The sequence below is a fragment of the Salvelinus namaycush genome, chromosome 23 (assembly GCF_016432855.1).
Source record: "Salvelinus namaycush isolate Seneca chromosome 23, SaNama_1.0, whole genome shotgun sequence".
In the NCBI taxonomy this organism is placed as follows: Eukaryota; Metazoa; Chordata; class Actinopteri; order Salmoniformes; family Salmonidae; genus Salvelinus; species Salvelinus namaycush.
Window position 1 is genome coordinate 14,576,005 of NC_052329.1, and position 27,569 is coordinate 14,603,573.

Here is a 27,569-nt window from a genome sequence, read left to right on the forward strand (position 1 = left end):
GAGACTGGGCTTGGCTGGAGGAGGAGACTGGGCTGGAGGTGGAGACTGGGTTGTGCCGGAGGTAGAGGTGGAGACTGGGTTGGGCCAGAGGTGGAGACTGGACTGGGCCGGAGGTGGAGACTGGGCTGGGCTGGGCCGGAGGTGGAGGTGGAGACTGGGCTGGGCTGGGCCGGAGGTGGAGGTGGAGACTGGGTTGTGCCGGAGGTGGAGGTGGAGACTGGGCTGGGCTGGGCCGGAGGTGGAGGTGGAGACTGGGCTGGGCTGGGCCGGAGGTGGAGGTGGAGACTGGGTTGTGCCGGAGGTGGAGACTGGGCTGGGCCAGAGGTGGAGGTGGAGACTGGGCTGGGCCGGAGGTGGAGACTGGGCTGGGCTGGGCCAGAGGTGGAGGTGGAGACTGGGCTGGGCCGGAGGTGGAGGTGGAGACTGGGCTGGGCTGGGCCGGAGGTGGAGGTGGAGACTGGGTTGTGCCGGAGGTGGAGGTGGAGGTGGAGACTGGGTTGGGCCAGAGGTGGAGACTGGGTTGGGCCAGAGGTGGAGGTGGAGACTGGGCTGGGCCGGAGGTGGAGGTGGAGACTGGGTTGGGCCAGAGGTGGAGGTGGAGACTGGGCTGGGCTGGGCCGGAGGTGGAGACTGGGCTGGGCCAGAGGTGGAGGTGGGGGGGGGGGGGGGGGGGGTTCTTAGATGGGCAGATCCTCAGGTGATCTCAGGTCTCAGATAATGAAGGGCACCTAAAAGGAAAAACAGAAGAGAATGAGACTAAATTACAAGTTAACCTCAATTAAAAATAAAGACTGATGATCACTGACAGAGATAAAGAAGGTTTGAACCATGGGAGCAGCATTATCATGGTGATCAGTCTCACAGTGTGTGTGTGTGTGTGTGTGTGTGTGTGTGTGTGTGTGTGTGTGTGTGTGTGTGTGTGTGTGTGTGTGTGTGTGTGTGTGTGTGTGTGTGTGTGTGTGTGTGTGTGTGTGTGTGTGTGTGTGTGTGTGTGTGTGTGTGTGTGGTCTAGAAAGGTGAAGTGGGCAGACTTGAAATCAGTCCCATTAAGGTTGGGTAAGGGCTTGGTTAGGCTTGACACTAGAGGCCCAGTACCAGTGAATCTGGGACAGGGATCAATACTGCTTCCCCAGCTGACCTCAGCAGGCCCACACCACACACCTGTTTCTAATTGCTCCCTGCCAGAGGATATTAGGATCCTTCCACCCCCCAGAAAATCCCTTTTCCCATTCTACAGACCTAACCGCACACGGCTATCCAGTCTCTGTGATTAATGACATCAAGATGTAGTCCCTCTGATGAGTGTGTGTGTGTGTGTGTGTGTGTGTGTGTGTGTGTGTGTGTGTGTGTGTGTGTGTGTGTGTGTGTGTGTGTGTGTGTGTGTGTGTGTGTGTGTGTGTGTGTGTGTGTGTGTGTGTGTGTGTGTGTGTGTGTGTGTGTGTGTGTGCGTGCGTGTGTGTGTGTGTCTTTTCTGTCCACTTACATATCTCTTCAAGATATTTCATTAGGCATTTCTTTCTCTCGGATATTAGGTTAAATATTCACTCGATACCTGCAGTCCTTTATAAAGCCGTAGCAGCCAGCTACAGGGACTGGTGCCTTTGCTTTGAAGGGCGAGGTTGCTGCGAGGTCGAGGGACTGGCCTGATTGGGTGACCTGTGCAGGTCGCCCCCCACAGAGGGAAATTGAAAACTACTGGGTGCTCTAATCACGGTTGAACGCATGTGGATGACGTCGGTTTTTGAGAGTTACATGAAGGTTTGTTTGATGTCAGAGTTAACCTTAGTGTAATGTTAATGTGAACTGAAGGGCCTCCTCACAGTTAAACAAGCCTCCCATAAGAAAATGTTCCAGGAGAGCATATCTTACACTGTTAGTGCTGTTTGACAGGAATTAACAATTGCTGACAGGCGAGGCGAGGTGAGGCGAGGTGACATGATGTGAGCTACAGTATACCAAAGGACAGATATGATCCAATATAGTCAGCGTTACTTCAGAGATAGGATCAAACAACTCTTCCTGTCTGAAACCCTGCTGTTTTTGTTGGATGGAAACACGTCATATGAACACTGATAGAGTCCTATCAACACATTTGTCCTTTGTAAATGTTTTGGCGTGGTAGACTTAAGAGCAGTGAAAACTCAAGGCGGCTACAGTTGATATGATTGGAGAGAGATCTTCCTAAGTGTTTAAGTGGTAATAAAAGTGAGAGATATTGACCTTACTTTGTCCATGGTACTGCCCATACTGGTAGGAGGCCACAGGGTCCACGCTGTAGGCAGGAGCGCTGTAGGAGGAATGGCAGTAGGACTGGGAGTTGGGCAGCGAGGGGAGACTGGGGATGTTGGGGACACTGGACAGGCCCTCCAGACCCTTGAGGTGCTCCAGACGCTGGGAGCAGCTGGCCCCCATGCCCCCGGGGGGCTCCAGGCCTCCTGTCAGGGGGGAGAGGGCGTAGTCACTCTGGGGCTGGTGGGGCACCCCGCCTGGGTTCAACAGACCCATCACCTGGAGAGAGGGAGGGAGAGTGTTATTGCTGTTACAGTGACGTTATTGACATTCCATTCAGATAGGTGGTTAAGTGATTTTGGAACTTGTGAGAACAGGTGGTGTAGTCCTATCAGACGCTTTGGCACAGCTTTGTGTTATGTATCATTCCAAACACCACGCCCAACCCCCATCCATAACACATAGTAGCACAGCCTAACTCAGACAGGAAGTTCCTCTCCACTGACATCAAAACACTTCCACCAGGCCTTCCCAGACAGGCAGCGATAGCACCACAGAGGAATAATCAACCAATTTGTCTCAGAAACTCTACTCCACTTATTTGGAAATTCCCTCCTGCCGCCGCTCCAAAAAGCATAGGATGAGATAAAGACTTATCACCAAAGATGTCCCAACACAGATAAGGTAGTCGACCTTTAGAAGCAGAGAGAAAAGCCTCTGGACCACAGCAGACAAGCTGCAGACAGAGAAACAGGCTTTGACCTGTTGTTGATTAGCCACCCTAATTGAATTTGGGGGAATATTTGTTGGCGAGCGAAGGACGGAAAAGAGCCGTAGGGTGTTGTTGTAAAGGAGGTTCAGACAGAACGAGCCGATAACAAACCCTCACTAACTTTAACTGGATGGATGGGAACAAGTTCAACAAAAGTGTCTAATAAACAGATAATTGCTGTGACTCAATATCATCTCACTGAAAAGATATATCCCAACCCAACGTGACCACTTTAAACATCCCTACCTCTAAATGAATCTAATCCCTCTAAACAAAGACCTCTAGCCTCTGTCGATGTCCTAATGAAAAGCAGGTACGCTGCACTTTGGGCTCTTCTGGCCCTATAAGTGACATATTATTCTACATCCACACACACAGATGGTCCCACTTAAGTCATTTCCCAGGCAGGGGACAGAGGAGCCCATGTTGATTTTGAGAGGGGAGTTGTGTTTCTCGACCCAAATAACATTTTCCCCCAAAAGAACCTGCGTTTTGGAACACTCTGTTTAAACAGAAGAAGTATATGGACGGTTGGTGCGGTCGACCTCTACAAGAAACTACAGCTTTCTAAAAATGCTATACCTCTCTCTCTCTCTCTCTCTCTCCCTCTTTCTCTTTCTCTCTCGTCTCTCCTTGTCTCTTTAGCGTGACGTGGCTCCTGGCTGGGCTTCATCGGCGTGTTCTGTGTTGGAACATTGCTGTGTCCAGCGGCCCCAAATCAGCGTGTCCAGGAAAAGCCGGACAGCAGAGGAGAGCCAGGGAAGAATGTCGGAATGGGGGAAGTCTGAGACATACAGGACATTCCTGATCTCTCATACAATATACTGTATATTCAAATAAATGAGGACTTGACTTTCATACTGAGGAATGTGGAGACAAACATTGTAAGAATGCAATCATGAGAAGCCTCCCTGGAGGCTTGACGGTTTATGTGCAGTGTGTGTGTGTGTGTGCGTGTGTGCGTGTGTGTGTGTGTGTGTGTGTGTGTGTGTGTGTGTGTTTCCCTGATTGTCCAAGGTAGCTGTGTATGGACTGCGTAAGAGAGGTAAGTGTAGATAAACAAAATCTCAACAGAGATTCAGGGAGGGGTAGTTTCCCATGCATCTTAAAATACACACTCTCAAACATACATTATGGTTGTCATACAGAAGCCCTGTCAGTGTAATCTTGACAAACACCCTTGCAGAAGTCGAGGTGTGTTCCTTACAAATGGAAAACATATGGGGGTCAGGCACCACATTTATCAGAGAGAGAGAGAGAGAGAGAGAGGAGGATAAGGGGTGTTTGATTTGTAGAATTGTGTGTTGCGCCAACATGCAGCAGAAGTTCTCTTGCATGCAAATAATAATGATCAATCCATTTTATTTCTAGTTTCTAAATAGAGTAGGCCTAGTTGATCTTCGATATACACTCTTCATAACCATTTATATAAATGAAAGACCCATCCAATTTAAGTCAATTCATAATTTAAACAACATTCCACACTCGTACCAAAAAATGGAGATAGCCTGCACCAATGATATATGTAACAAAACATAGGAAGTAATCTACATAAATTACACACATAATTCAATTCCTTAAATATTCGGTAGCAATCAATTTGGACACTGGAACCTTGATTGATTCCTCTTCCAAAGTGCAAGGATATTATGGATGTGTTGATGGGCTACAGCCAGGGACGAGTTAGAGGTGATGACGGTGAAACTCGAAGCAAAAGTATATTTGTCCTACTGCAACAGAAAAACACAGACTATTGTCTGAAAATATTAGACTACCATACATGTTCTTTGATAGACGATATCTCCCCTCCTTATGACTTAGCCTATTCATTGTTATTTTGATAAATTGAACACAGTTCAGTATATTAATAAGTATTTTAAACGTTCATCAATAATATGAAACATTTCAAAATGTTTTCTTTCCCAACATGTGACCTGTGTAAATTAAATTTTTCCATGTCAGCCTCTCCAGTCAGTCATCCTTCATGTCCATATTGTCAGTCACACTCTCTAAAGTGACCCCGAAGCACTGTGTGCGTGTGTGTGTGCGTGTGCGTGTGTGTGAGTGCGTGTGTGTGTGTAAACCCTGTGCTGTATTGTCTGAGTGGTCTGACTTTGAGCAGCTGAAATCTCATTTTCTGCCTGTTAGGACAGCCTTTAATGTTTAGGTAAAGGGACGATAAGCCTCATGCCTGTATAATTGGCCATAATTGTCTTTTCAGTTTTCATTTGTCTCATCTTCTCCTCATTTGTCCTCCTCCGTGTCCTTCCTCTGTCCTTTTCAAGTCCTTTCACTCCACCTCCACCTCACACCCACCACCACCTCACACCCACCACCACCTCACACCCACCTCCACCTCACACCCACCACCACCTCACACCCACCTCCACCTCACACCCACCACCACCTCACACCAGGGGTGCGTGCTTAGTCCCCTCCTGTACTCCCTGTTCACTCATGACTGCGTGGCCAAGCACGACTCCAACACCATCATTAAGTTTGCTGACGACACAACGGTGGTAGGCCTGATCCCCGACAACAATGATACAGCCTATAAGGAGGAGGTCAGAGACCTGGCAGTGTGGTGCCAGGACAACAACCTCTCCCTCAACGTGATCAAGAAAAAGGAGATTATTGTGGACTACAGGAAAAGGAGGCCCAAGCACGCCCCCATTCTCATCGACGGGGCTGTAGTGGAGCCTTGGTGTCACCAACAAACTATCATGGTCCAAACACACCAAGACAGTCGTGAAGAGGGTACAACAATGCCTATTCTTCCTCAGGAGACTGAAAAGATTTGGCATGGGTCCTCAGATACTCAAAAAGTTATACAGCTGCACCATTGAGAGCATCCTGACTGGTTGCATCACCTCCTGGTATGACAACTGCTCGGCCTCTGACTGCAAGCTTCCTGACATCAAGGAGCTCTATATCAGGCAGTGTAAGAGGAAGGCCCTAAAAGCCCTAGTCATAGACTGTTCTCTCTAGTACGGCATTGCAAGCGGTACCAGAGCACCAAGTCTAGGTCCAAAAGGCTTCTTAACAGCTTCTACTGCTGAACAGCTAATCAAATGGCTACCCAGACTACTTGCATTGACCCCACCCCCTTTTTTTACTATGCTGCTACTCGTTGTTTATTATGTATGCATAGTCACTTTACCCCTATCTACATTATTACCTCAATTACCTCGACTAACTTGTACCCCTGCACATTGACTCAGGAACCGGTACCCCCTGTACATAGCCACGTTATTTTATTGTTGCTCTTTTACTTTTTACTTTAGTTTATTTAGTAAATATTTTTCTTAACTCTTATTTTTCTTAAAACTGCATTGTTGGTTAAGGGCTTGAAAGTAAGCATTTCACGGTAAGGTCTACACCTGTTGTATTCGGCGCATATGACAAATTCAATTTGATTTGATTTGACCTCACACCCACCTCCACCTCACACCCACCTCCCGACATAGATAAGAGTGTGAACTCTGTTTCTGTGTGTGTGTGTCTGTTTGTGTGTCTGTGTGTACATCGGTAGCTCCGCTGGACTCACCTGGGAGGAGAGGCCATTGCCGTTGGTAGGGTTCTGGGAGTTGGGAGGGCCTCCTGACGTGACAAAGTTGTCAGAGTAGCCTGAGAAGCCGTGGCGTCCAGAGGCCAGGCAGTAGGCCGACCCCACATCCTGCCCTCCCCCACCTGAGCTCTGGTGATGGCCTGAGGAGGGGGGCAGGGGCTGGGGCCGATGCAGGGTGCTGGCCTGCTCCGACACCGCTAAGGGAAGGACAAATAAAAAGGAAGAAAGTTCCATTTAGATATATTGTCTCTCAATTGACAGATTATTACATTGTAGCCCACTTGAAGCAGTCAATATTTAATAATACATGACTTTGTTAATCAAGCTCAAGGGTCTGAACCCTGACAGCAATAGCTGAAACACACAGGATGTTTAGCCTGTGGCCTTGATTATAGTATCCAAACCTTGTGATATGGATGTAGGGGGATACGGGCTGTCAGACAGCTGATAAGGTGAGAGACTGGACATGGCAGAGGGCGGGAAACCCCCAGGGATCAGGTGATTGAAGGCCATGAGCTGACTAGCTCCAGCCTGCTTCCTCCAGCGGGCTCTTCTGTTACTGAACCACACCTGGGGAAAGAGGAAAACATGACATGAGATCTTACATTGTCTTAAACATTCATTCCCACTTACAGTACCAGTCAAAGGTTTGGACACACCTACTCATTCAAGGGTTTTTCTTTATTTTTATTATTTTCTACATTGTAGAGTAATATTGAAGACATCAAAACTATGAAAAAACACATATGGAATCATGTAATAACAAAAAAAGTGTTAAACAAATCAAAATATATTTTATATTTGTGATTCTTCAAAGTAGCCACCATTTGCCTTGATGACAGCTTTGCACACTGTTGGCATTCTCTCAACCAGCTTCTTGAGGTAGTCACCTGGAATGTATTTCAATTAACAGGTGTGCCTTGTTAAAAGTAAATTTGTGGAATTGTTTTCCTTCTTAATGCGTTTGAGACAATCAGTTGTGTTGTGACAAGGTAGGATTGGTAGACAGGAGATAGCCCTATTTGGTAAAAGACCAAGTCCATATTATGGCAAGAACAGCTCAAATAAGCAAAGAGAAACGACAGTCCATCATTACATTAGGACATGAAGGTCAGTCAATCCGGGAACATTTCAAGAACTTTGAAAGTTTCTTCAAGTGCAGTTGCAAAAACCATCAATCGCTATGATGAAACTGGCTCTCATGAGGACTGCCACAGGAAAGGAAGACCCAGAGTTACCTCTGCTGCAGAGGATAAGTTCATTAGAGTTACCAGCCTCAGAAACTGCAGCCCAAATAAATGCTTCACAGAGTTCAAGTAACAGACATCTCAACATCAAGAGGAGTTCAGAGGAGACTGCGTGAATCAGGCCTTCATGGTTGAATTGCTGCAGCGAAACCACTACTAAAGGACACCAATTAGAAGAACGGACTTGCTTGGGCCAAGAAACATGAGCATTGGACATTAGACCGGTGGAAATCTGTCCTTTGATCTGATGAGTCCAAATTTGAGAGTTTTGGTTCCAACCTCTGTGTCTTTGTGAGACAAAGAGTAGGGGAACGGATGATCTCCAAATGTGTGGTTCCCACCGTGAAGCATGGAGGAGGAGGTGTGATGGTGTGGGGGTGCTTAGCTGGTGACACTGTCTGTGATTTATTTAGAATTCAAGGCACACTTAACCAGCATGGCTACCACAGCATTCTCCAGCGATACGCCATCCCATCTGGGATGAATGAATAGGTGTGTCCACACTTTTGACTGGTACTGTATATGAATGGTTAATGACTGTTAGTTGTGCATATGTGTATATCTCTCTCTATGAGTCAATCTCTGTTTTTGTCTGACTGCATTTTTAAAATAATCTGCTTTCTATGTATCGTGTGTGTGTGTGTGTTTGTGTGTTCGTGTGTGCTTGTGCATTTGCATTAGTGTGTGTGTGTGTGTGTGTGTGTGTGTGTGTGTGTGTGTGTGTGTGTGTGTGTGTGTGTGTGTGTGTGTGTGTGTGTGTGTGTGTGTGTGTGTGTGTGTGTGTGTGTGTGTGTGTGTGTACTGCCCTTAGCTATAGTTAGAAGTCACATAGTGATCTCCCATTTGTGTGGACCACATTGTGACATCATCTCTTTGTGTGTGTGTGTGTGTGTGTGTGTGTGTGTGTGTGTGTGTGTGTGTGTGTGTGTGTGTGTGTGTGTGTGTGTGTGTGTGTGTGTGTGTGTGTGTGTGTGTGTGTGTGTGTGTGTATGTGTGTGTGTGTGTGTGTGTGTGTGTGTGTGTGGGAGGGGGTCATGTGTTCCTCTCCAGACCAGCCCATGTGACTCCTGTCTGCAGCCAACAAGGCCTTCGCTATCTCCACATCTCATGGCCCACCACCAGAACATCATTAAACATGGACTTGGCCATAGCAACACAACACTATTTTACATGGTTTCCTCCCCTATAACTATAAACTATCTCTGATGGTCTTATTTAATTTCTGTTCCAAAGCCATAGAGTCACCCAAAATCCCAAATACTGTTGCTAATGAGAACAAGGGAATCATGTTTGAGGACGGTGCTTTCCTCAAAACTCATATCCATTCCAACTAGCTCTCACACTCTCACGTCAGAATTAGACGTTCATCCATGTTTCTGAAACGTCAAAGTTCGAAGTTGTTGCAAACGTCAAATTTCGAAGTGTTTAAGGTTAAGTTTAAGCATTAACGCCTAATTTTTAAGGTCAGGGTTAAGTTTAGGCATGAACTTCTCTAGGATAGGGGGCAGCATTTTCACGTTTGGATGAAAAGCATACCCAAATTCAACTGCCAGCTACTCATCCCCAGAAGATAAGATATGCATATTGTTAGTAGATCTGGATAGAAAAAACTGTGAAGTTTCTAAAACTGTTGGCATCATGTCTGTGAGTATAACAGAATTTATTTAGCAAGCGAAACCCCGAGGACAAACCATTCAGATTTTTTTATTTTTAGGTCACTCTCTTTTCAATGAGTTTTCATTGGGAAACCAGATTTCTAAGGGACCTGCTTGCAGTTCCTACTGCTTCCACTGGATGTCAACAGTCTTGAGAAATTGGTTGAGGTTATTCCTTTGTGTAATGAAGCAGTACAGCCATCTTGAACGAGAGTCACATGAAGTGTCCTGTTAGATAGAAGCGCGTGACCAGAAAGCTAGCTATAGTTGGTTTTAATCCTGTATTGAACACAGATCATCCCGTCTTCAATTTTATCGATTATTAACGTTAAAAAATACCTAAAGTTGTATTACAAAAGTAGTGTGAAATTTTTTGGCAAAGTTTACAGGTAACCTTTGAGATATTTTGTAGTCACGTTTGAGCAAGTTGGAACCGGTGTTTTTCTGGATCAAACGCGCCAAATAAATGGACATTTTGGATATATATCGACGGAATTAATCGAACAAAAGGACCTTTTGTGATGTTTATGGGACATATTGGAGTGCCAACAACAGAAGCTCCTCAAAGGTAAGGCATGAATTATGTTTTTATTTCTGCGTTTTGTGTCGCGCCTGCAGGGTTGAAATATGCTTCTCTGTCTTTGTTTGCTATTGTGCTATCCTCAGATAATAGCATCGTTTGCTTTCGCCGAAAAGCCTATTTGAATTCTGACATGTTGGCTGGATTCACAACCAGTGTAGCTTTCATTTGGTATCTTTCATGTGTGATTTAATGAAAGTTTGATTTTTATAGTAATTTTCATAGTAATTTGAATTTGGCGCTCTGCATTTTCTCTGGCTTTTTGCCAAGTGAGACAGTAGCGTCCCGCCTAAACTCAGATTTTTGGATATAAATATGAACTTTACCGAACAAAACATACATGTATTGTGTAACATGAAGTCCTATGAGTGTCATCTGATGAAGATCATCAAAGGTTAGTGATTAATTTTATCTCTATTTCTGCTTTTTGTTACTCCTCTCTTTGGCTGGAAAAATGGCTGTGTTTTTCTGTGGCTATGTACTGACCTAACATAATCGTTTGGTGTGCTTTCGCCGTAAATCCTTTTTGAAATCAGACATGTTGGCTGGATTCACAACAAGTGTAGCTTTAATTCGGTGTCTTTCATGTGTGATTTCATGAAAGTTTGATTTTTATAGTAATATATTTGAATTTGGCGCTCTGCATTTTTACTGGCTTTTGGCCCTTTCTATTGCTGGATTCAAACTTGCCACCTTTGGAATCAGAGGCAGATGCTTACACTTATCCGTCTCCCCGTCCTCAACGCCCTAGCATAACCAAAACTTACTTGAAGGTAACATGGCTCACTGTTCCCCCTAGTGGCCGGTTTCCACGTCATCTCCTGACCTCCTCAGACATGGATGTATGTCGAATACTGACTTGTATCATGAGTGACCTGGCTGATCCATTCACAGGGACATAGCAGATAAATGAACCCATCCAAATTTCTAAATTAACATTTAACTGAACAGGCCTCCTTCTCCTCTGACCAGTATGGGGGGATGTGGTTGGCTGCTGCTGCTGAGAGTCAGTGTGTGTGACTGGCGGGACTCATGCTGATTCCATATGTAATAGCCCCATGCTGGGCCCGGTACAGCCTCCATATGGGAGCTGTTGTGGGGAATTTTCTGGGCCGTAGATCAGAGCTGGCCCTGCAGATTGGACCCCTGGGAACACAGGATGAAGGGGAAGGACAGGAATGTGTGTGTGTATACTTGTGCATCCCTGTGTGTGATGTGAGACAAAGAATGTGTGTGTGTGATGTGTGTGTAGTCTACCTGTACTCTGGCCTCCGTGAGTTTGGCCCTCTGAGCCAGCTCTTCCCTGGTGTAGATGTCAGGGTAGTGTGTTCGTTCGAAGGCTCTCTCCAGCTCATCCAACTGTTCGGCCGTGAAGGTGGTTCTACTGCGGCGCTGCTTCCTCTTCAGAGGCAGGTCTGGTTCTGACTCCACGTCCGACCCCTCATCTGAGTGGCTCGCTGCTCCAACAGACAAGAGGTGCACAGTTAGGACTTTCATGGTGTTAGTTAGTACTATATCATTATCACAGGTAACAGTTACTGACGTTTTTTCTTCTTAATTGACTCGACTGGTTAAAGAAAAGTAAAAATAATAATACTTCAAAGTCTTACAAAACATATCTTCAGTTTCTCATTCTCCTGACTACAGTGATCAAATAGAATTCAGGAAGACCAAAAGGGAAAGTCCTCAAGAAAAAGAGGAGTAGTAACGTAGTGAGAGTGAAGAACAGAAGTATAAATCCATCCACTTGAAGTGTGAACTTGTTTACTTTCCCTTTTCCCTGCTATCTGTTTACATAAACCTCTTCAGAGGAGGGGCCACCAACACCCTCCCAATAACCCCCATTCCTCTTGTCTTGTGCACCAACAGACTTCCATTCAGAGGGGAATTCTGTGTGATTTTATAAATAATCCCACAGGACAAGGTTCCCGAGGCGCAGCGACAGTGGGATTGAGAGGACTAAGCGCCACACAAAGGCCTAATTTGGATCCAGGGATCATTCGTTTTTTAAGGGGGGAAAGGGGGGGTCAGTGATGGAAAGAGAGAGAGTGTAGGGGGGAACCAGCATTGTCTAAAGTTGCAGTCTTTCTGGAGCCCCAGTAGCAGTTGGGGATTGAGCGAGGGACAGGGCAGCCCCCCCCCCCCCCCACCCCACCCCATATACCCCCTCTACACCACTTTGCAGGTGCATGCTGGTCTTGTTTGCTCAGAGAGAAACGCCGGCCCTTTAAGAGCCAATTCAGCAGAAGAGGCAGTGAATTGGAGAGGCTCTCTAAAGCTGCGGGCCAGTAGTAACACAGTGGTAACCTAGGGCAGGGCCAAGCCAGCCAGACAGACAGAGCCAAGGCCAAGGAGACCCAGAGATCAGAGACTCTCCTCAGGCCAGGGTGACCACAGGCCATTGTGTGTCCAACGCCCAGCTTTACTCTGCACCTCAGTGTCCCTGTCTATGTGCACATAAGCACGCACATAAGCACACATTTGTACTAGAGCTGTGTGATATGCACAAAAACACTTATTGCGATGAATTGCCTGAATTTATGCAATATTGATAAATAGAATGATACGTTCATAACATGATTGTACACCACAGTTGTTTTTTTATTATCCTTTACATTTCCATAGATTTTTCCTCAAAATCAAATAACTTCTGGGTAACAATTAAGTACCTTACTGTGATTGTTTTCAATTAAAATGATCAAAAAGAAACTAAAATAGCTTCTTAGGACTATCTGGGGGGGGGGGGGGGGGGGGGGGGGGGGGGGGTCTGAGTGGAGAGGGGGAAACTATCTGTTATTGCCAGAGAGGTTTGGAACTCTCTTTTTTATTGGTCTACTTTACCTCCTGGTGATGTCACCGGGCAGGCCAAAACTTCATCCCATCAAAACAGGCTGAAATATCAGGCGTTCTTTTCAAAACAGGCTGATTTTATATTTATATTTTACACAGGTGTATAAAATCGAGCACACCGCCATGCGATCTCCATAGACAAGCATTGGCAGTAGAATGACCTTACTGATGAGCTCAGTGACTTTCAACGTGGCACCGTCATAAGATGCTACCTTTCCAACTAGTCAGTTCATAAAATTTCTGCCCTGCCAGGGCTGCTCCAGTCTACTGGAAGTGCAGTTATTGTGAAGTGGAAACGTCTAAGAGCAACAACGGCTCATCTGCGAAGTGGTAGGCCACACAAGCTCACAGAATGGGACCGCTGTCCTCGGTTGCAAAACTCACTACCGAGTTCCAAACTGCCTCTGGAAGCAACGTCAGCACAATAACTGTTTGTCGTGGCACTTTATGAAATAGGTTAACAACGCCGAGCAGCCGCACACAAGCCTAAGATCACAATGCGCAATGCCAAGCGTCGGCTGGAGTGCTGTAAAGCTCACCGCCATTGGACTCTGGAGCAGTGGAAACGCGTTATCTGGAGTGATGAATCACGCTTCACCATCTGGCAGTCCGACGGACTAATCTTGGTTTGGTGGATACCTGCCCCAATGCATTGTGTCAACTGTAAAGTTTGGTAGAGGAGGAATAATGGTCTGGGGCTGTTTTTCACACTTTATTTCAGCATGACAACGCCCCCGTGCACAAAGCGAGGTCCATACAGAAATGATTTGTCAAGATCGGTGTGGAATAACTTGATTGGCCTGCACAGAGTTCTGATCTTTTGGTCATGTAGTGTATATAAAGCACAGAAAATCTAGTTTTTGACTGCACTCTGCCTTTAAACTACTAGTTTGATGGTTGTACCATCAATTGTCCCATTAACAATCACCCATATTATCAAACTTGTTTAATTTCACATTTCTCCAGTATAGGCTACTTATCATGATGAATGATATCAGCAAAATGCCTGCGATAAGTGATCGATATAGTCGGTGTCGATCATTTTTGATTTATCATCCCAGCTCCACTTTGTACAGACACACACGCACACACACACACACACACACACACACACACACACACACACACACACACACACACACACACACACACACACACACACACACACACACACACACACACACACACACACACACACACACACACACAGTCAGACATTGAAGTGGTCACTGAGTGGAAGTTTCAGGTTGATTGAGTTAGTGTGATAATATGAGACTTGACAGCTTTTGTATGTCTACTATTCAAGTTAAAGTAAGATCAGATTTAATACTACTGTATACTCTGTTCTGAAGCGTATGGGCTGGTTTCCTACCAGGCAGTTCTAGTAGGCCTTTAGCTACTTCAGAAACAGAAGTTCATTGAGGCTGGCGCGCCGACTTTGTGTTACTCTTAATGAATTCCCTGGAGTGGAGGGGGAGTTTTTGTCCAACACTGTATTAGTCCCCATCAGAAGCAACAAGAAAATACAAGAAAATCCAAATAGCTTGAGGTTCCTCATGTGAAACTGATCCACTCCCCCCTTAACACTTTCCCTTCTCAACACCAAAGGCAGTGGGAGCCAACAAGGATGCATTAAGAGCAAATTGGTAAAGAAACATTAAACAATGTGAGGAAGGGAGAAAGAGAAAGGGTAGGGGAGGGAGAGATGTTTTCTTTGGGTATTTGGGAAGATTATTCTATTTTTCATTTGATCAGAATGTTCTATTTCTGTTTACAGCGACTCACACTCACGCAGGCCTCTCAGCTGCTCCCATCCACACTAAATAGAACCAAGATGTAAAATGGCTGCCGGTCGTGGTTAAGACCATTACAATGAATCAAGAAGGAAAACTGCAACTTTACTACCTCCAAGCACCTAATGAGTCATTCACTCTGTGAGCTTCCAGTAGAACAAATATTTTAATTCCTGACTTCTAAACATCTTCATGCCACATCACTAACCAAACAACAAATGCAAAGACTTATTATAAAGAGAGACCAAGGGGTGGGTGGAGATTTTTTAGGTGGTGGTGGTAGTGGCTGGTGGAGTAGGAATTTGAGGTGTGGAGGAGTTGGAGTGGGGGGCATTATTCAAAACAGGATTGCTGGTGAAAAACAGAGAGGAGCCTTTGTAGCTGCAGCTCCTGGAGGACCATAGGGAATGCTTAGTTTCCCCACAGTTACCAGAATGCAACAGCGTTCCAAAGAATTTCACAGGGATTTAGATTCTGGGAATGCCGAGTCGTTCGAAAAATCCTTAATTACTTTGGAATTACCTATCGGTTATGATCAGTCTGCTTTGGGGATCCTAGGGAACGTTGTCTTTCAACCAGAGTGTCATTATGGCCTCTTGGAGGTCTGCAGTCACGTCTTGATATACTCTCATGTGACAAAACTATTCAGGGACATTAATCTAGTTGAACTATAAAAAGATGAATGAAGTCACCGACCAACTTAGAACACTCCTTTCAGAGAGACTGTCTTTAACTAAACACCACCTAGACCTCGCTCCCTCTCTCCCTTTCTCACCCATCTCTTTCTCTCACATACTCTTTGTCTCCCTCTCCTCGTCCCCATCTCTCTCTCTCTCTCTCTCTGCCTACTCTGTCTCTCTCTTTCTCTTCCCCATATTTCTCTCTTTCTCTCTCTTTGTTGCTCTAAGTCTGAGGTCTTTGCTGGCGATTTGCACGCTCCATCTGTGGAATCCGTCATGGCTGCCTCGGCCCGCACAGAGGGGCCTGTCACCTGCCCCACGGGGGAGCGGGGGGCACAAAGAGGGCCAGAGAGGGGCGAGGGGGGGGGGCACAGCTGGGGGGGGGGCTCCCCAAAACCTTCCACTCCAGCCTGGGGGGACCATGGGAGCACCTGAGGGGTAGAGGAAGGAGGAGGCCTTTGTTGTTCTCCTATTCAAATGTAGGCTACCACCACCAGCTTTCTATGACTGTGCAGTTGTGTTGTTGATGTTGTTGATGTTGTTGTTGTGTGTGTCAGTGTGTTTGTGAGAGAGGGATAGTGTGGGTCTTACAGAGAGAGAGAGAGAGAGAGAGAGAGAGAGAGAGAGAGAGAGAGAGAGAGAGAGAGATGAGATACAGAGAGAGAGAGAGAGAGAGAGGGGGAGAGAGAGAAAGAGAGAGAGAGAGAGAGAGAGAGAGAGAGAGAGAGAGATACAGAGAGAGAGAGACGAGATACAGAGAGAGATACAGAGAGAGAGAAAGAGAGAGAGTAGGGGGTTGAAGTGACAAAAGTCTACCTGGTGATAGGGCCGAAAGCACACCTTCCCTGCCACCCGCTAACTCCCACTACTCTCAGTACCCTGGCGCAGAGCAATCCACACACACAAACACACACACACAGGCGCCTAGGCTTCTGTAGACTGTGAAAATTGGGACTGACAGTGCATTACATAGACCATCCTTCTGCTTCTAGGTTAATGAGCCTTGTCAACTCTGCGGCAACTCTGGTGGAGTGCAGATACACACACACTCCCTCACTCATATACTCACACACTCACTCATACACTCACACACTCAGTCATACACTCACATCTCACTCACTCTTACACTCACTCATACACTCCCTCCCTCACTCACACACACACTCACTCATACACTCCCTCACTCAATCACACACACACTCACTCACTCACTCATACACACACTCACTCACACACACACTCACTCATACACTCACTCACACACACACACACATAAACTCATGTACTTGCTGCGTTTTCAGCACATTCTAATTTTTACATAGATATTCTCTATTTCACACATTGGACGCACAAACAAATGCGTACAATGAAAAAATCCATTCAAGATATTTACAGCCTAAGCAAACAGCAATGAGTTGACCATTTCCCCCTGATACTACTTTGGTCATTATTACTCCTGAGTTAAGAATAGTTCCATGTAAAACAAAACAAAAATTGTATAACAGGATGAATGTGCTTATTTTTCCGAGCTAGTAAACTCGGCACACAGCAGTGAAGTGAGGGAAGGGAGAGAAAATCAGATCCTTTACAGCTGTTCTGTAAATCTGTGGTCTCTGAGTGCCCCGTTAGTCCCAGGCGCCGCCCGCTGCCTCCTATCCATGGATCTCATTGCTTTTATTTGGCACTGCTGAATAGCCTTTGCAATCCAATTATCCACCCAATCCCACATATCTCTCTTTATGTATACATAAACTGTATTTTAAAATGTTTTATTCATACTCTAGCTAAACATTCAAACTTACTTTTCCATGTATTTTCACTTCACCTCAGCTGTGGGTGGAGTGGGTTTACAGTATGTGTGGGATTGGACCTGTAGGCTTGCCAGTTTGTAAAACCCCAAAAGACACAGTGCAATCCTTAAAAGGGTAAAGCTACAGTATCTGAATGTCAGAGACCCGTTCAGGAAGCCTGGCTTGGGCTGGGCCTGCCAGGGAGCTGGAGCATTGCTGCTTTAAGCCGCAGAGAGAGAAGGGGAGTAGCAGAGAAAAGAAAACTGTTTAATTTAACCAAACTGTATTCCTGAGAGGCACACAGCACATAGCAGCCTGAGCCAAAACAACCTGAGAGGCACACAGCACATAGCAGCCTGAGCCAAAACAACCTGAGAGACTCCCTTCATTCCAGAACAGGGTAAAGAATAGAGGATTTAACTGGAACAGACTGTGCTCCTGGAAATCGTACAGGATGGTTTTGTGGGGACTAGGAGTGGGGACAAAAAAGCTTTAAAATGTCCGCAGAGAGATGGAGTGTATGGAGCTAAATTTTGGGCATGGTGGGTGGGTGTGTGGGGTGGCTGACCATATGGGTTTCTGTTTACAGCCTTCTCATGGGGGTTACTGGTCGGACGGCGGGTACTGCCATGGAAGTTCTCTTGGGGTGGTTGGTAAATGAAGAGGGTAACTGAGCCAGTGACATGTGCCCCCCTCTGAAACAAAACAAAAGGCAGAGGAGACAAATGAAGCATTTATTTGGGCGGGGAGTGACGCTGGTCCTTTTCAGGGGCCAGGGGACTAAGTGACTGCCCAACTGCATTAAACAGTACATAGAGGACTGGGCAGATGCCTGAAGGACTGAAGGATAATGGTTAACTGACAGCTTATGGGCCCATCTGCGCCTCTACCATGTTGTTAAAGAAGGTGGGGGGTGCTCACTTGACTTGCTAAGGAGGAGCCCCGACCTCTACAGCTGCCCTGTAATTGAGAGTGTGTGAAGAGCGCTGTGTGTTTGTCTGCACTGTCAACGAGTGTGTGTGTGTGTGTGTGTGTGTGTGTGTGTGTGTGTGTGTGTGTGTGTGTGTGTGTGTGTGTGTGTGTGTGTGTGTGTGTGTGTGTGTGTGTGTGTGTGTGTGTGTGTGTGTGTGTGTGTGTGTGTGTGTGTGCTTGAGAAAGAGATGATGTGGTGAGAGAGAAAGAATAACTAATAAGTCATAACCTCATCAAGCTTCAAGAAAAGAAAGACTGAATAAGACAAAGCGACCAAGCTCTCCTCAAACAATAAAAACCTCTAGAGGAAACCTCTAGACAGAAAACCTCTAGACAGAAAACCTCTAGAGAGTAAATCTCTAGTGAGTAAACCTCTAGACAGAAAATCTCTAGAGAGAAAGCCTCTAGACAGAAAATCTCTAGAGAGAAAACCTCTAGACAGAAAATCTCTAGAGAGAAAACCTCTAGACAGAAAACCTCTAGAGAGAAAACATCTAGACAGAAAACATCTAGACAGAAAACCTCTAGAGAGAAAACCTCTAGAGAAAACCTCTAGACAGAAAACCTCTAGAGAGAAAACCTCTAGACAGAAAATCTCTAGAGAGAAAACCTCTTGACAGAAAACCTCTAGAGAGAAAACCTCTAGAGAGAAAAACTCTAGACAGAAAAAAACTCTAGAGAGAAAATCTCTAGAGAGAAAACATCTAGACAGAAAACCTCTAGAGAGAAAACCTCTAGAGAGAAAACCTCTAGAGAGAAAAACTCTAGACAGAAAACCTCTAAAGAGAAAACCTTTAGACAGCAATGAGAGTTATGAGAGTCTGTGCTGTGGTGGGATAACAGGAAGCTGTTACCTGTCATGTTGACCCAAGCATGATTGTAACCCTGTTTCCTGTAGGGATGATGGAGAATGACCTTACGTTGACATCTGACCCCACTTAGCCTGATCTGAGAGGAAAAGAGAGCTAGGCACTGACTGACCACTGGGGAGTTAACTCAATGTGACTCTCTTTTACGAAGTCCCTTCAATTTTAAAAGGTCAAAAACAGCTAAGCTCTTGTCATCTTTGACTGTTGGTAGCATTTTACACTATGGCATGTAATTAAATATTAATAACATGGTAATAGTATAGTAACAAGTTATAGTTCCTTACAATAAAAAGAAAACGTATATTTCCATTTCTAGGTTCTACTATTGAGAGCAAAGTTAACTCTCTCCCTCCCAGCTTGCCCTGCCCTGTCTAGAGCCTTATATCACTACCCCTGCCCTGTCCAGAGCCTTATATCCCTACCCCTGCCCTGTCCAGAGCCTTATATCCCTACCCCTGCTCTGTCTAGAGCCTTATATCCCTACCCCTGCCCTGTCCAGAGCCTTATATCCCTACCCCTGCCCTGTCCAGAGCCTTATATCACTACCCCTGCCCTGTCCAGAGCCTTATATCCCTACCCCTGCCCTGTCCAGAGCCTTATATCCCTACCCCTGCCCTGTCCAGAGCCTTATATCCCTACCCCTGCCCTGTCTAGAGCCTTATATCCCTACCCCTGCCCTGTCTAGAGCCTTATATCCCTACCCCTGCCCTGTCCAGAGCCTTATATCCCTACCCCTGCCCTGTCTAGAGCCTTATATCCCTACCCCTGCCCTGTCTAGAGCCTTATATCCCTACCCCTGCCCCGTCTAGAGCCTTATATCCCTACCCCTGCCCTGTCTAGAGCCTTATATCCCTACCCCTGCCCTGTCTAGAGCCTTATATCCCTACCCCTGCCCTGTCTAGAGCCTTATATCCCTACCCCTGCCCTGTCTAGAGCCTTATATCCCTACCCCTGCCCTGTCTAGAGCCTTATATCCCTACCCCTGCCCTGTCCAGAGCCTTATATCCCTACCCCTGCCCTGTCCAGAGCCTTATATCCCTACCCCTGCCCTGTCCAGAGCCTTATATCCCTACCCCTGCCCTGTCTAGAGCCTTATATCACTACCCCTGCCCTGTCTAGAGCCTTATATCCCTACCCCTGCCCTGTCTAGAGCCTTATATCCCTACCCCTGCCCTATCCAGAGCCTTATATCACTACCCCTGCCCTGTCCAGAGCCTTATATCCCTACCCCTGCCCTGTCTAGAGCCTTATATCCCTACCCCTGCCCTGTCCAGAGCCTTATATCCCTACCCCTGCCCTGCCTAGAGCCTTATATCCCTACCCCTGCCCTGTCCAGAGCCTTATATCCCTACCCCTGCCCTGTCCAGAGCCTTATATCCCTACCCCTGCCCTGTCTAGAGCCTTATATCCCTACCCCTGCCCTGTCCAGAGCCTTATATCGCTACCCCTGCCCTGTCTAGAGCCTTATATCCCTACCCCTGCCCTGTCCAGAGCCTTATATCCCTACCCCTGCCCTGTCCAGAGCCTTATATCACTACCCCTGCCCTCTCCAGAGCCTTATATCACTACCCCTGCCCTGTCCAGAGCCTTATATCACTACCCCTGGCCTGTCTAGAGCCTTATATCACTACCCCTGCCCTGTCTAGAGCCTTATATCCCTACCCCTGCCCTGTCCAGAGCCTTATATCCCTACCCCTGCCCTGTCCAGAGCCTTATATCCCTACCCCTGCCCTGTCTAGAGCCTTATATCCCTACCCCTGCCCTGTCCAGAGCCTTATATCCCTACCCCTGCCCTGTCCAGAGCCTTATATCCCTACCCCTGCCCTGTCTAGAGCCTTATATCCCTACCCCTGCCCTGTCCAGAGCCTTATATCCCTACCCCTGCCCTGTCTAGAGCCTTATATCCCTACCCCTGCCCTGTCCAGAGCCTTATATCCCTACCCCTGCCCTGTCTAGAGCCTTATATCCCTACCCCTGTCCTGTCTAGAGCCTTATATCGCTACCCCTGCCCTGTCTTGAGCCTTATATCCCTACCCCTGCCCTGTCCAGAGCCTTATATCCCTACCCCTGCCCTGTCCAGAGCCTTATATCACTACCCCTGCCCTGTCCAGAGCCTTATATCACTACCCCTGCCCTGTCCAGAGCCTTATATCCCTACCCCTGCCATGTCTAGAGCCTTATATCCCTACCCCTGCCCTGTCCAGAGCCTTATATCCCTACCCCTGCCCTGTCCAGAGCCTTATATCCCTACCCCTGCCCTGTCTAGAGCCTTATATCCCTACCCCTGCCCTGTCTAGAGCCTTATATCCCTACCCCTGCCCTGTCTAGAGCCTTATATCCCTACCCCTGCCCTGTCCAGAGCCTTATATCCCTACCCCTGCCCTGTCCAGAGCCTTATATCCCTACCCCTGCCCTGTCCAGAGCCTTATATCCCTACCCCTGCCCTGTCTAGAGCCTTATATCATTACCCCTGCCCTGTCTAGAGCCTTATATCCCTACCCCTGCCCTGTCTAGAGCCTTATATCCCTACCCCTGCCCTGTCCAGAGCCTTATATCACTACCCCTGCCCTGTCCAGAGCCTTATATCCCTACCCCTGCCCTGTCCAGAGCCTTATATCACTACCCCTGCCCTGTCCAGAGCCTTATATCCCTACCCCTGCCCTGTCTAGAGCCTTATATCCCTACCCCTGCCCTGTCCAGAGCCTTATATCCCTACCCCTGCCCTGTCCAGAGCCTTATATCCCTACCCCTGCCCTGTCCAGAGCCTTATATCCCTACCCCTGCCCTGTCTAGAGCCTTATATCCCTACCCCTGTCCTGTCCAGAGCCTTATATCCCTACCCCTGCCCTGTCCAGAGCCTTATATCCCTACCCCTGCCCTGTCTAGAGCCTTATATCCCTACCCCTGCCCTGTCTAGAGCCTTATATCCCTACCCCTGCCCTGTCCAGAGCCTTATATCCCTACCCCTGCCCTGTCCAGAGCCTTATGCCCTTACCTCAGTCAAGTGATTAACAACTCCCTGTCTGCCTTTCCTTGTTCAACCACTGCATTCAGTTGCCTTTTCCCTGTGTTCCACAGCTTTGACACCCCCAATCCCTCCTCTGCACATGCACACACACTCACACACACTTGTAAAAACAACCTCTCACCCCCTTCCTTCTCTCTCTCTTTTTCTCTAGCCGTTGTGTTTGGTGGATACTTCCATTAGATAAAGAGAGGCCATATTCTATGGCATCCATTCTCCTTGACCTTCGCAGGCCTTTTCACTCTTTCACTCTCTTCAAACCGTCTTTTGGAGCACTCGGCTGAATGTGGCAAGTCCATCACGGGTGAAGGGGGTGTGCGAGAGGTTGAAGGGGCTGAAGGAGGAAGCCCCGAGCCCCGAACCAATCGCCCCCACTTCAAAGTTGGCCTGCATTCATTAATTGCCCTTTGAATTGATATCAGAGGGTCACAATAGGGGTGTGAAAGGAGAAAGAGGCTTTAATGAAGCATAGAGCCCCCATTCATCTGCAGATAACTATGTTTTTATGCTTGGATTGTCATCATGCACGGCATTATAAAAAAAATTATGCGAGGCGGAGGAGCAGGGGAGGAGAGGAGAGGAGAGGAGGAGAGGAGAAGAACAGAGAGAGCCCGAGGCGAGGTTTAGTGAGAGTGATTTGGTGCTCCCCCTTGCCCCCTGTGCCCTCGTGCCCAGGGACACACTGAGTGACACATTCCTCAGACTGACAGGGAATATCAGTCTTCGGATGGTCATGTTATTTAGGGCAGTTGCCATTTTGCTCTATATAGCCTCAGTCTAACTTTGTATAGTCTGAGTCTGACTCTATACAGCCTCAGTCTAACTCTATATCACCTCAGTCTAGCTCTATATCACCTCAGTCTAGCTCTATATAACCTCAGTCTAACTCTATATCACCTCAGTCTAACTCTATACAGCCTCAGTCTAACTCTATACAGCCTCAGTCTAACTCTATATCACCTCAGTCTAACTCTATACAGCCTCAGTCTAACTATATATAACCTCAGTCTAACTCTATATCACCTCAGTCTAACTCTATACAGCCTCAGTCTAACTTTGTATCACCTCAGTCTAGCTCTATATCACCTCAGTCTAACTCTATATCACCTCAGTCTAGCTCTATATAACCTCAGTCTAACTCTATATCACCTCAGTCTAACTCTATATCACCTCAGTCTAACTCTATATCACCTCAGTCTAGCTCTATATCACCTCAGTCTAGCTCTATATAACCTCAGTCTAACTCTATATCACCTCAGTCTAACTCTATACAGCCTCAGTCTAACTCTATATCACCTCAGTCTAACTCTATATCACCTCAGTCTAGCTCTATATAACCTCAGTCTAACTCTATATCACCTCAGTCTAACTCTATATCACCTCAGTCTAACTCTATATCACCTCAGTCTAACTCTATATCACCTCAGTCTAGCTCTATATAACCTCAGTCTAACTCTATATCACCTCAGTCTAACTCTATATCACCTCAGTCTAACTCTATACAGCCTCAGTCTAACTCTATACAGCCTCAGTCTAACTCTATATCACCTCAGTCTAGCTCTATATAACCTCAGTCTAACTCTATATCACCTCAGTCTAGCTCTATATAACCTCAGTCTAACTCTATATAACCTCAGTCTAACTCTATATCACCTCAGTCTAGCTCTATATAGACCCAGTCTAACTCTATATCACCTCAGTCTAACTCTATACAGCCTCAGTCTAGCTCTATATAACCTCAGTCTAACTCTATATCACCTCAGTCTAGCTCTATATCACCTCAGTCTAACTCTATATCACCTCAGTCTAGCTCTATATCACCTCAGTCTAACTCTATATCACCTCAGTCTAACTCTATATCACCTCAGTCTAGCTCTATATAACCTCAGTCTAACTCTATATCACCTCAGTCTAACTCTATATCACCTCAGTCTAACTCTATACAGCCTCAGTCTAACTCTATATCACCTCAGTCTAACTCTATATCACCTCAGTCTAGCTCTATATAACCTCAGTCTAACTCTATATCACCTCAGTCTAGCTCTATATAACCTCAGTCTAACTCTATATAACCTCAGTCTAACTCTATATCACCTCAGTCTAGCTCTATATAGACCCAGTCTAACTCTATATCACCTCAGTCTAACTCTATACAGCCTCAGTCTAGCTCTATATAACCTCAGTCTAACTCTATATCACCTCAGTCTAGCTCTATATCACCTCAGTCTAACTCTATATCACCTCAGTCTAGCTCTATATCACCTCAGTCTAACTCTATATCACCTCAGTCTAACTCTATATAACCTCAGTCTAACTCTATATCACCTCAGTCTAACTCTATATCACCTCAGTCTAGCTCTATATCACCTCAGTCTAGCTCTATATAACCTCAGTCTAGCTCTATATAACCTCAGTCTAACTCTGTTTCTCTGAAGCTCTAAGCTTTATAACAACAAACAATCAACAAGCACTCAACACTCAAATAATTTTCATGTTCCAGACACACTCAAATATTGTACATTTCCATATAGTGTCTTCACCCTACTTTGATCGTTGCTAGAGAGCGTAGCAACAACCGTTAACGTGCCAGAAATTACTATTATTTACAGCTTCTCGTATAGAACACAAGATGTAAGAACCGAAGATGTCAAGGTTGTCATGTTTTCTATAACTGTCTGTAATGAGCCACCTTCATGAAAGTATGAATCAGGGGTGCAACTTTCGCTGGGGACGGGGGGACATGCCCCCCCCCCCCCCCCCCCCCCCTACACACATTCTGAAATTGCATTTTTGTGCCCCCAGTTTTATCATTGGAATGTGATACAAAATGAGACAACAGTGTGCTTTAGGACCATGTGGATGCCTCCGAGTGGTCGGGTAGACTGTTTGGAGTGTTTATCTGACTGGATAAAAAATATATATATATACAGTACCAGCCAAAAGTTTGGACACACCTACTCATTCAAGGTTTTTACTTTATTTTTTACTATTTTCTACATTGTAGAATAATAGTGAAGTTATCACAACTATGAAATAACACATATGGAATCATGTAGTAACCAAAAAAGTGTTAAACAAATCAAATATATTTTAGATTCCTCAAAGTAGCCACCCTTTGCCTTGACAACAGCTTTGCACACTCTAGGCATTCTCTCAACCAGCTTTGTAAGGAATGCTTTTCCAACAGTCTTGAAGGAGTTCCCACATATGCTGAGCACTTGCTGAGTACTTGTTGAATACACATCCCAAACCATCTCAATTGGGTTGAGGTCGGTGATTGTCACTCTCCTTCTTAGGTCAAATAGCCCTTACACAGCCTGGAGGTGTGTTTTATGTCATTGTCCTCTTGAAAAACAAATGATAGTCCCACTAAGCACAAACCAGATGGGATGGCATATCGCTGTGGTAACCATGCTGGTTAAGTGTACCTTGAATTCTATATAAATCACAGACAGTGTCACCAGCAAACCACCCCCACACCATCACACCTCCTCCTCCATGCTTCACAGTGGGAACCATACATGCGGCGATCATCCGTTCACTTATTTTGAGTCTCACAAAGACACGGCAGTTGGAACTAAAATCTCAAATTTGGAGTCATCAGACCAAAGGACAGATTTCCACCGGTCTAATGTCCATTGCTCATGTTTCTTGGCCCACGCAAGTCTCTTCTTCTTATTGGTGTCCTAAGTAGTGGTTTCGCTGCAGCAATTCGACCATGAAGGCCTGATTCACGCAGTCTCCTCTGAACAGTGGATGTTGAGATGTGTCTGTTACTTGAACTCTGTGAAGCATTTACTTGGGCTGCAATCTGAGGTGCAGTTAACTCTATAAGGAACTTATCCTCTGCAGCAGAGGTAACTCTGGGTCTTCCTTTCCTGTGGCGGTCCTCATGAGAGTCAGTTTCATCATAGCGCTTGATGGATTTTGCGACTGCACTTGAAGAAACTTTCAAAGTTCTTGAAATTTTCCGGATTGACTGACCATGTCTTAAAGTAATGATGGACTGTCGTTTCTCTTTGTTTATTTGAGCGGTTCTTGCCATAATATGGACTTGGTCTTTTACCAAATAGGGCTATCTTCTGTATACCACCTCTACCTTGTCACAACACAACTGATTGGCTCAAACGCATTAAGAAGGAAAGAAATTCCACAAATTAACTTTTAACGAGGCACACCTGTTAATTGAAATATATTTGTTTAACACTTTTTTGGTTACTACATGATTCTATATGTGTTATTTCATAGTGTTGATGTCTTCACTATTATTCTACAATGTAGAAAATAGTTTTAAAAAATAAAGAAAACCCCTGGAATGAGTAGGTGTGTCCAAACTTTTGACTGGTACTGTATATTATGTCCCCCCCACTTCTAAAACCAAAGTTGCACCCTTGGTATGAATCATCTGCTGCTGGATATTTTAATTGTGAGATCGTGTTAACAAGGTGAAAAAACTAAAGAGAGAAGAACTAAAGTATGAAGTCTATTTAAGAGTATACATGGAATGTGCCATGAGTGGAATCCATCAAGTCATCTTACTGAGTTTCCCTATAGTCTAATTGTTCTGTTCCCTAACTGCACATACAACTCAAACTTTCACACAAAAATATCAACGCATGACTTGTGTGAAAGATTCAGTGACATTGAACCTTTATTTAACTAGGCAAGTCAGTTAAGAACAAATTCTTATTTAAAACGACGGCCTACCCCGGCCAAACCCAGATGACGCTGGACCAATTGTGCGCCGCCCTATGGGACTCCCAATCACAGCTGGATGTGATACAGCCTGGATTCGAACCAGGGACTGTAGTGATGCCTCTTGCACTGAGATGCAGTGCCTTAGACCGCTGCGCCACTTGGGAGCAAATGCGTGCATCAGCCATTATTTGGAATGTGCCTTCGGAGTGTAACTGAATCCATGAAGATAACTGATTTTCAGTAGGCAGCACCTTTAACACCTTAAAACATAAGACCTGGAACATGGTGATGTATATGAGAATGTGATATGGGAACTTGACCATGGATCTATGCTACAGTATAGTGTGTATTGTGTTTCCAACTTCAATGCCTCTTAGCAAATCCTCTTCCAGTGCCACTGTAAGACAATGATGAACATCACAAATCCAACATCAGAAGCCATGCAGAACATAAATCTGCAAACACTCACACACTAAATACACAAACCTAGCCCCTAATACTCTCTCAAACAATTTTCTTTTACCCCCCTCCCTTCTCTCTTCCCCATTCACTCTCTTTCCAGCACCCCCCCCCCCCCCCCCCCCCCCCTTCTCCCTCTCCTCCTCTCTCCCTCTCCTCCTGGCACTAATCTGGTGTGTGGCCACATTAAATTGTATAGATGCTCCAGCCTGAGTAGTGGGTAGTTCGTCAACTTTATTTACACAAACAAAGTCCTGCTCAGTTTCTGTTACAAAAGCAGCTAAATCTTTTGGCCCTTTCATGTATTGTCAGCTCTTGATTCCCTTGTGTCCTGCAGCTATTGGCCTGGCTCTGGGCACAATGAGGCTGGGAGAATGGCAGC

The 27,569-nt window shown here is 46.0% G+C and overlaps 1 protein-coding gene across 2 annotated transcripts in view; it reads right to left on the reverse strand.

Moving 5' to 3' along the window:
- Positions 1-693: 693 nt before the first annotated feature.
- Positions 694-27,569, reverse strand: part of LOC120018735 (paired box protein Pax-3-like) — a 33,209-nt gene continuing 6,333 nt past the window's right edge. Inside the window, exons 5-9 of one of the 2 annotated variants that reach the window (XM_038961937.1) lie at positions 11,309-11,508; positions 6,974-7,139; positions 6,549-6,766; positions 2,226-2,508; positions 694-728 (exon numbers count right to left, since the gene is read on the reverse strand). In XM_038961937.1, coding sequence (XP_038817865.1) covers positions 694-728; positions 2,226-2,508; positions 6,549-6,766; positions 6,974-7,139; positions 11,309-11,508 — 902 coding nt within the window. Of the gene's footprint in view, positions 729-2,220; positions 2,509-6,548; positions 6,767-6,973; positions 7,140-11,308; positions 11,509-27,569 lie in introns of both variants that reach the window. The other variant, XM_038961938.1, reaches the window with a different exon arrangement.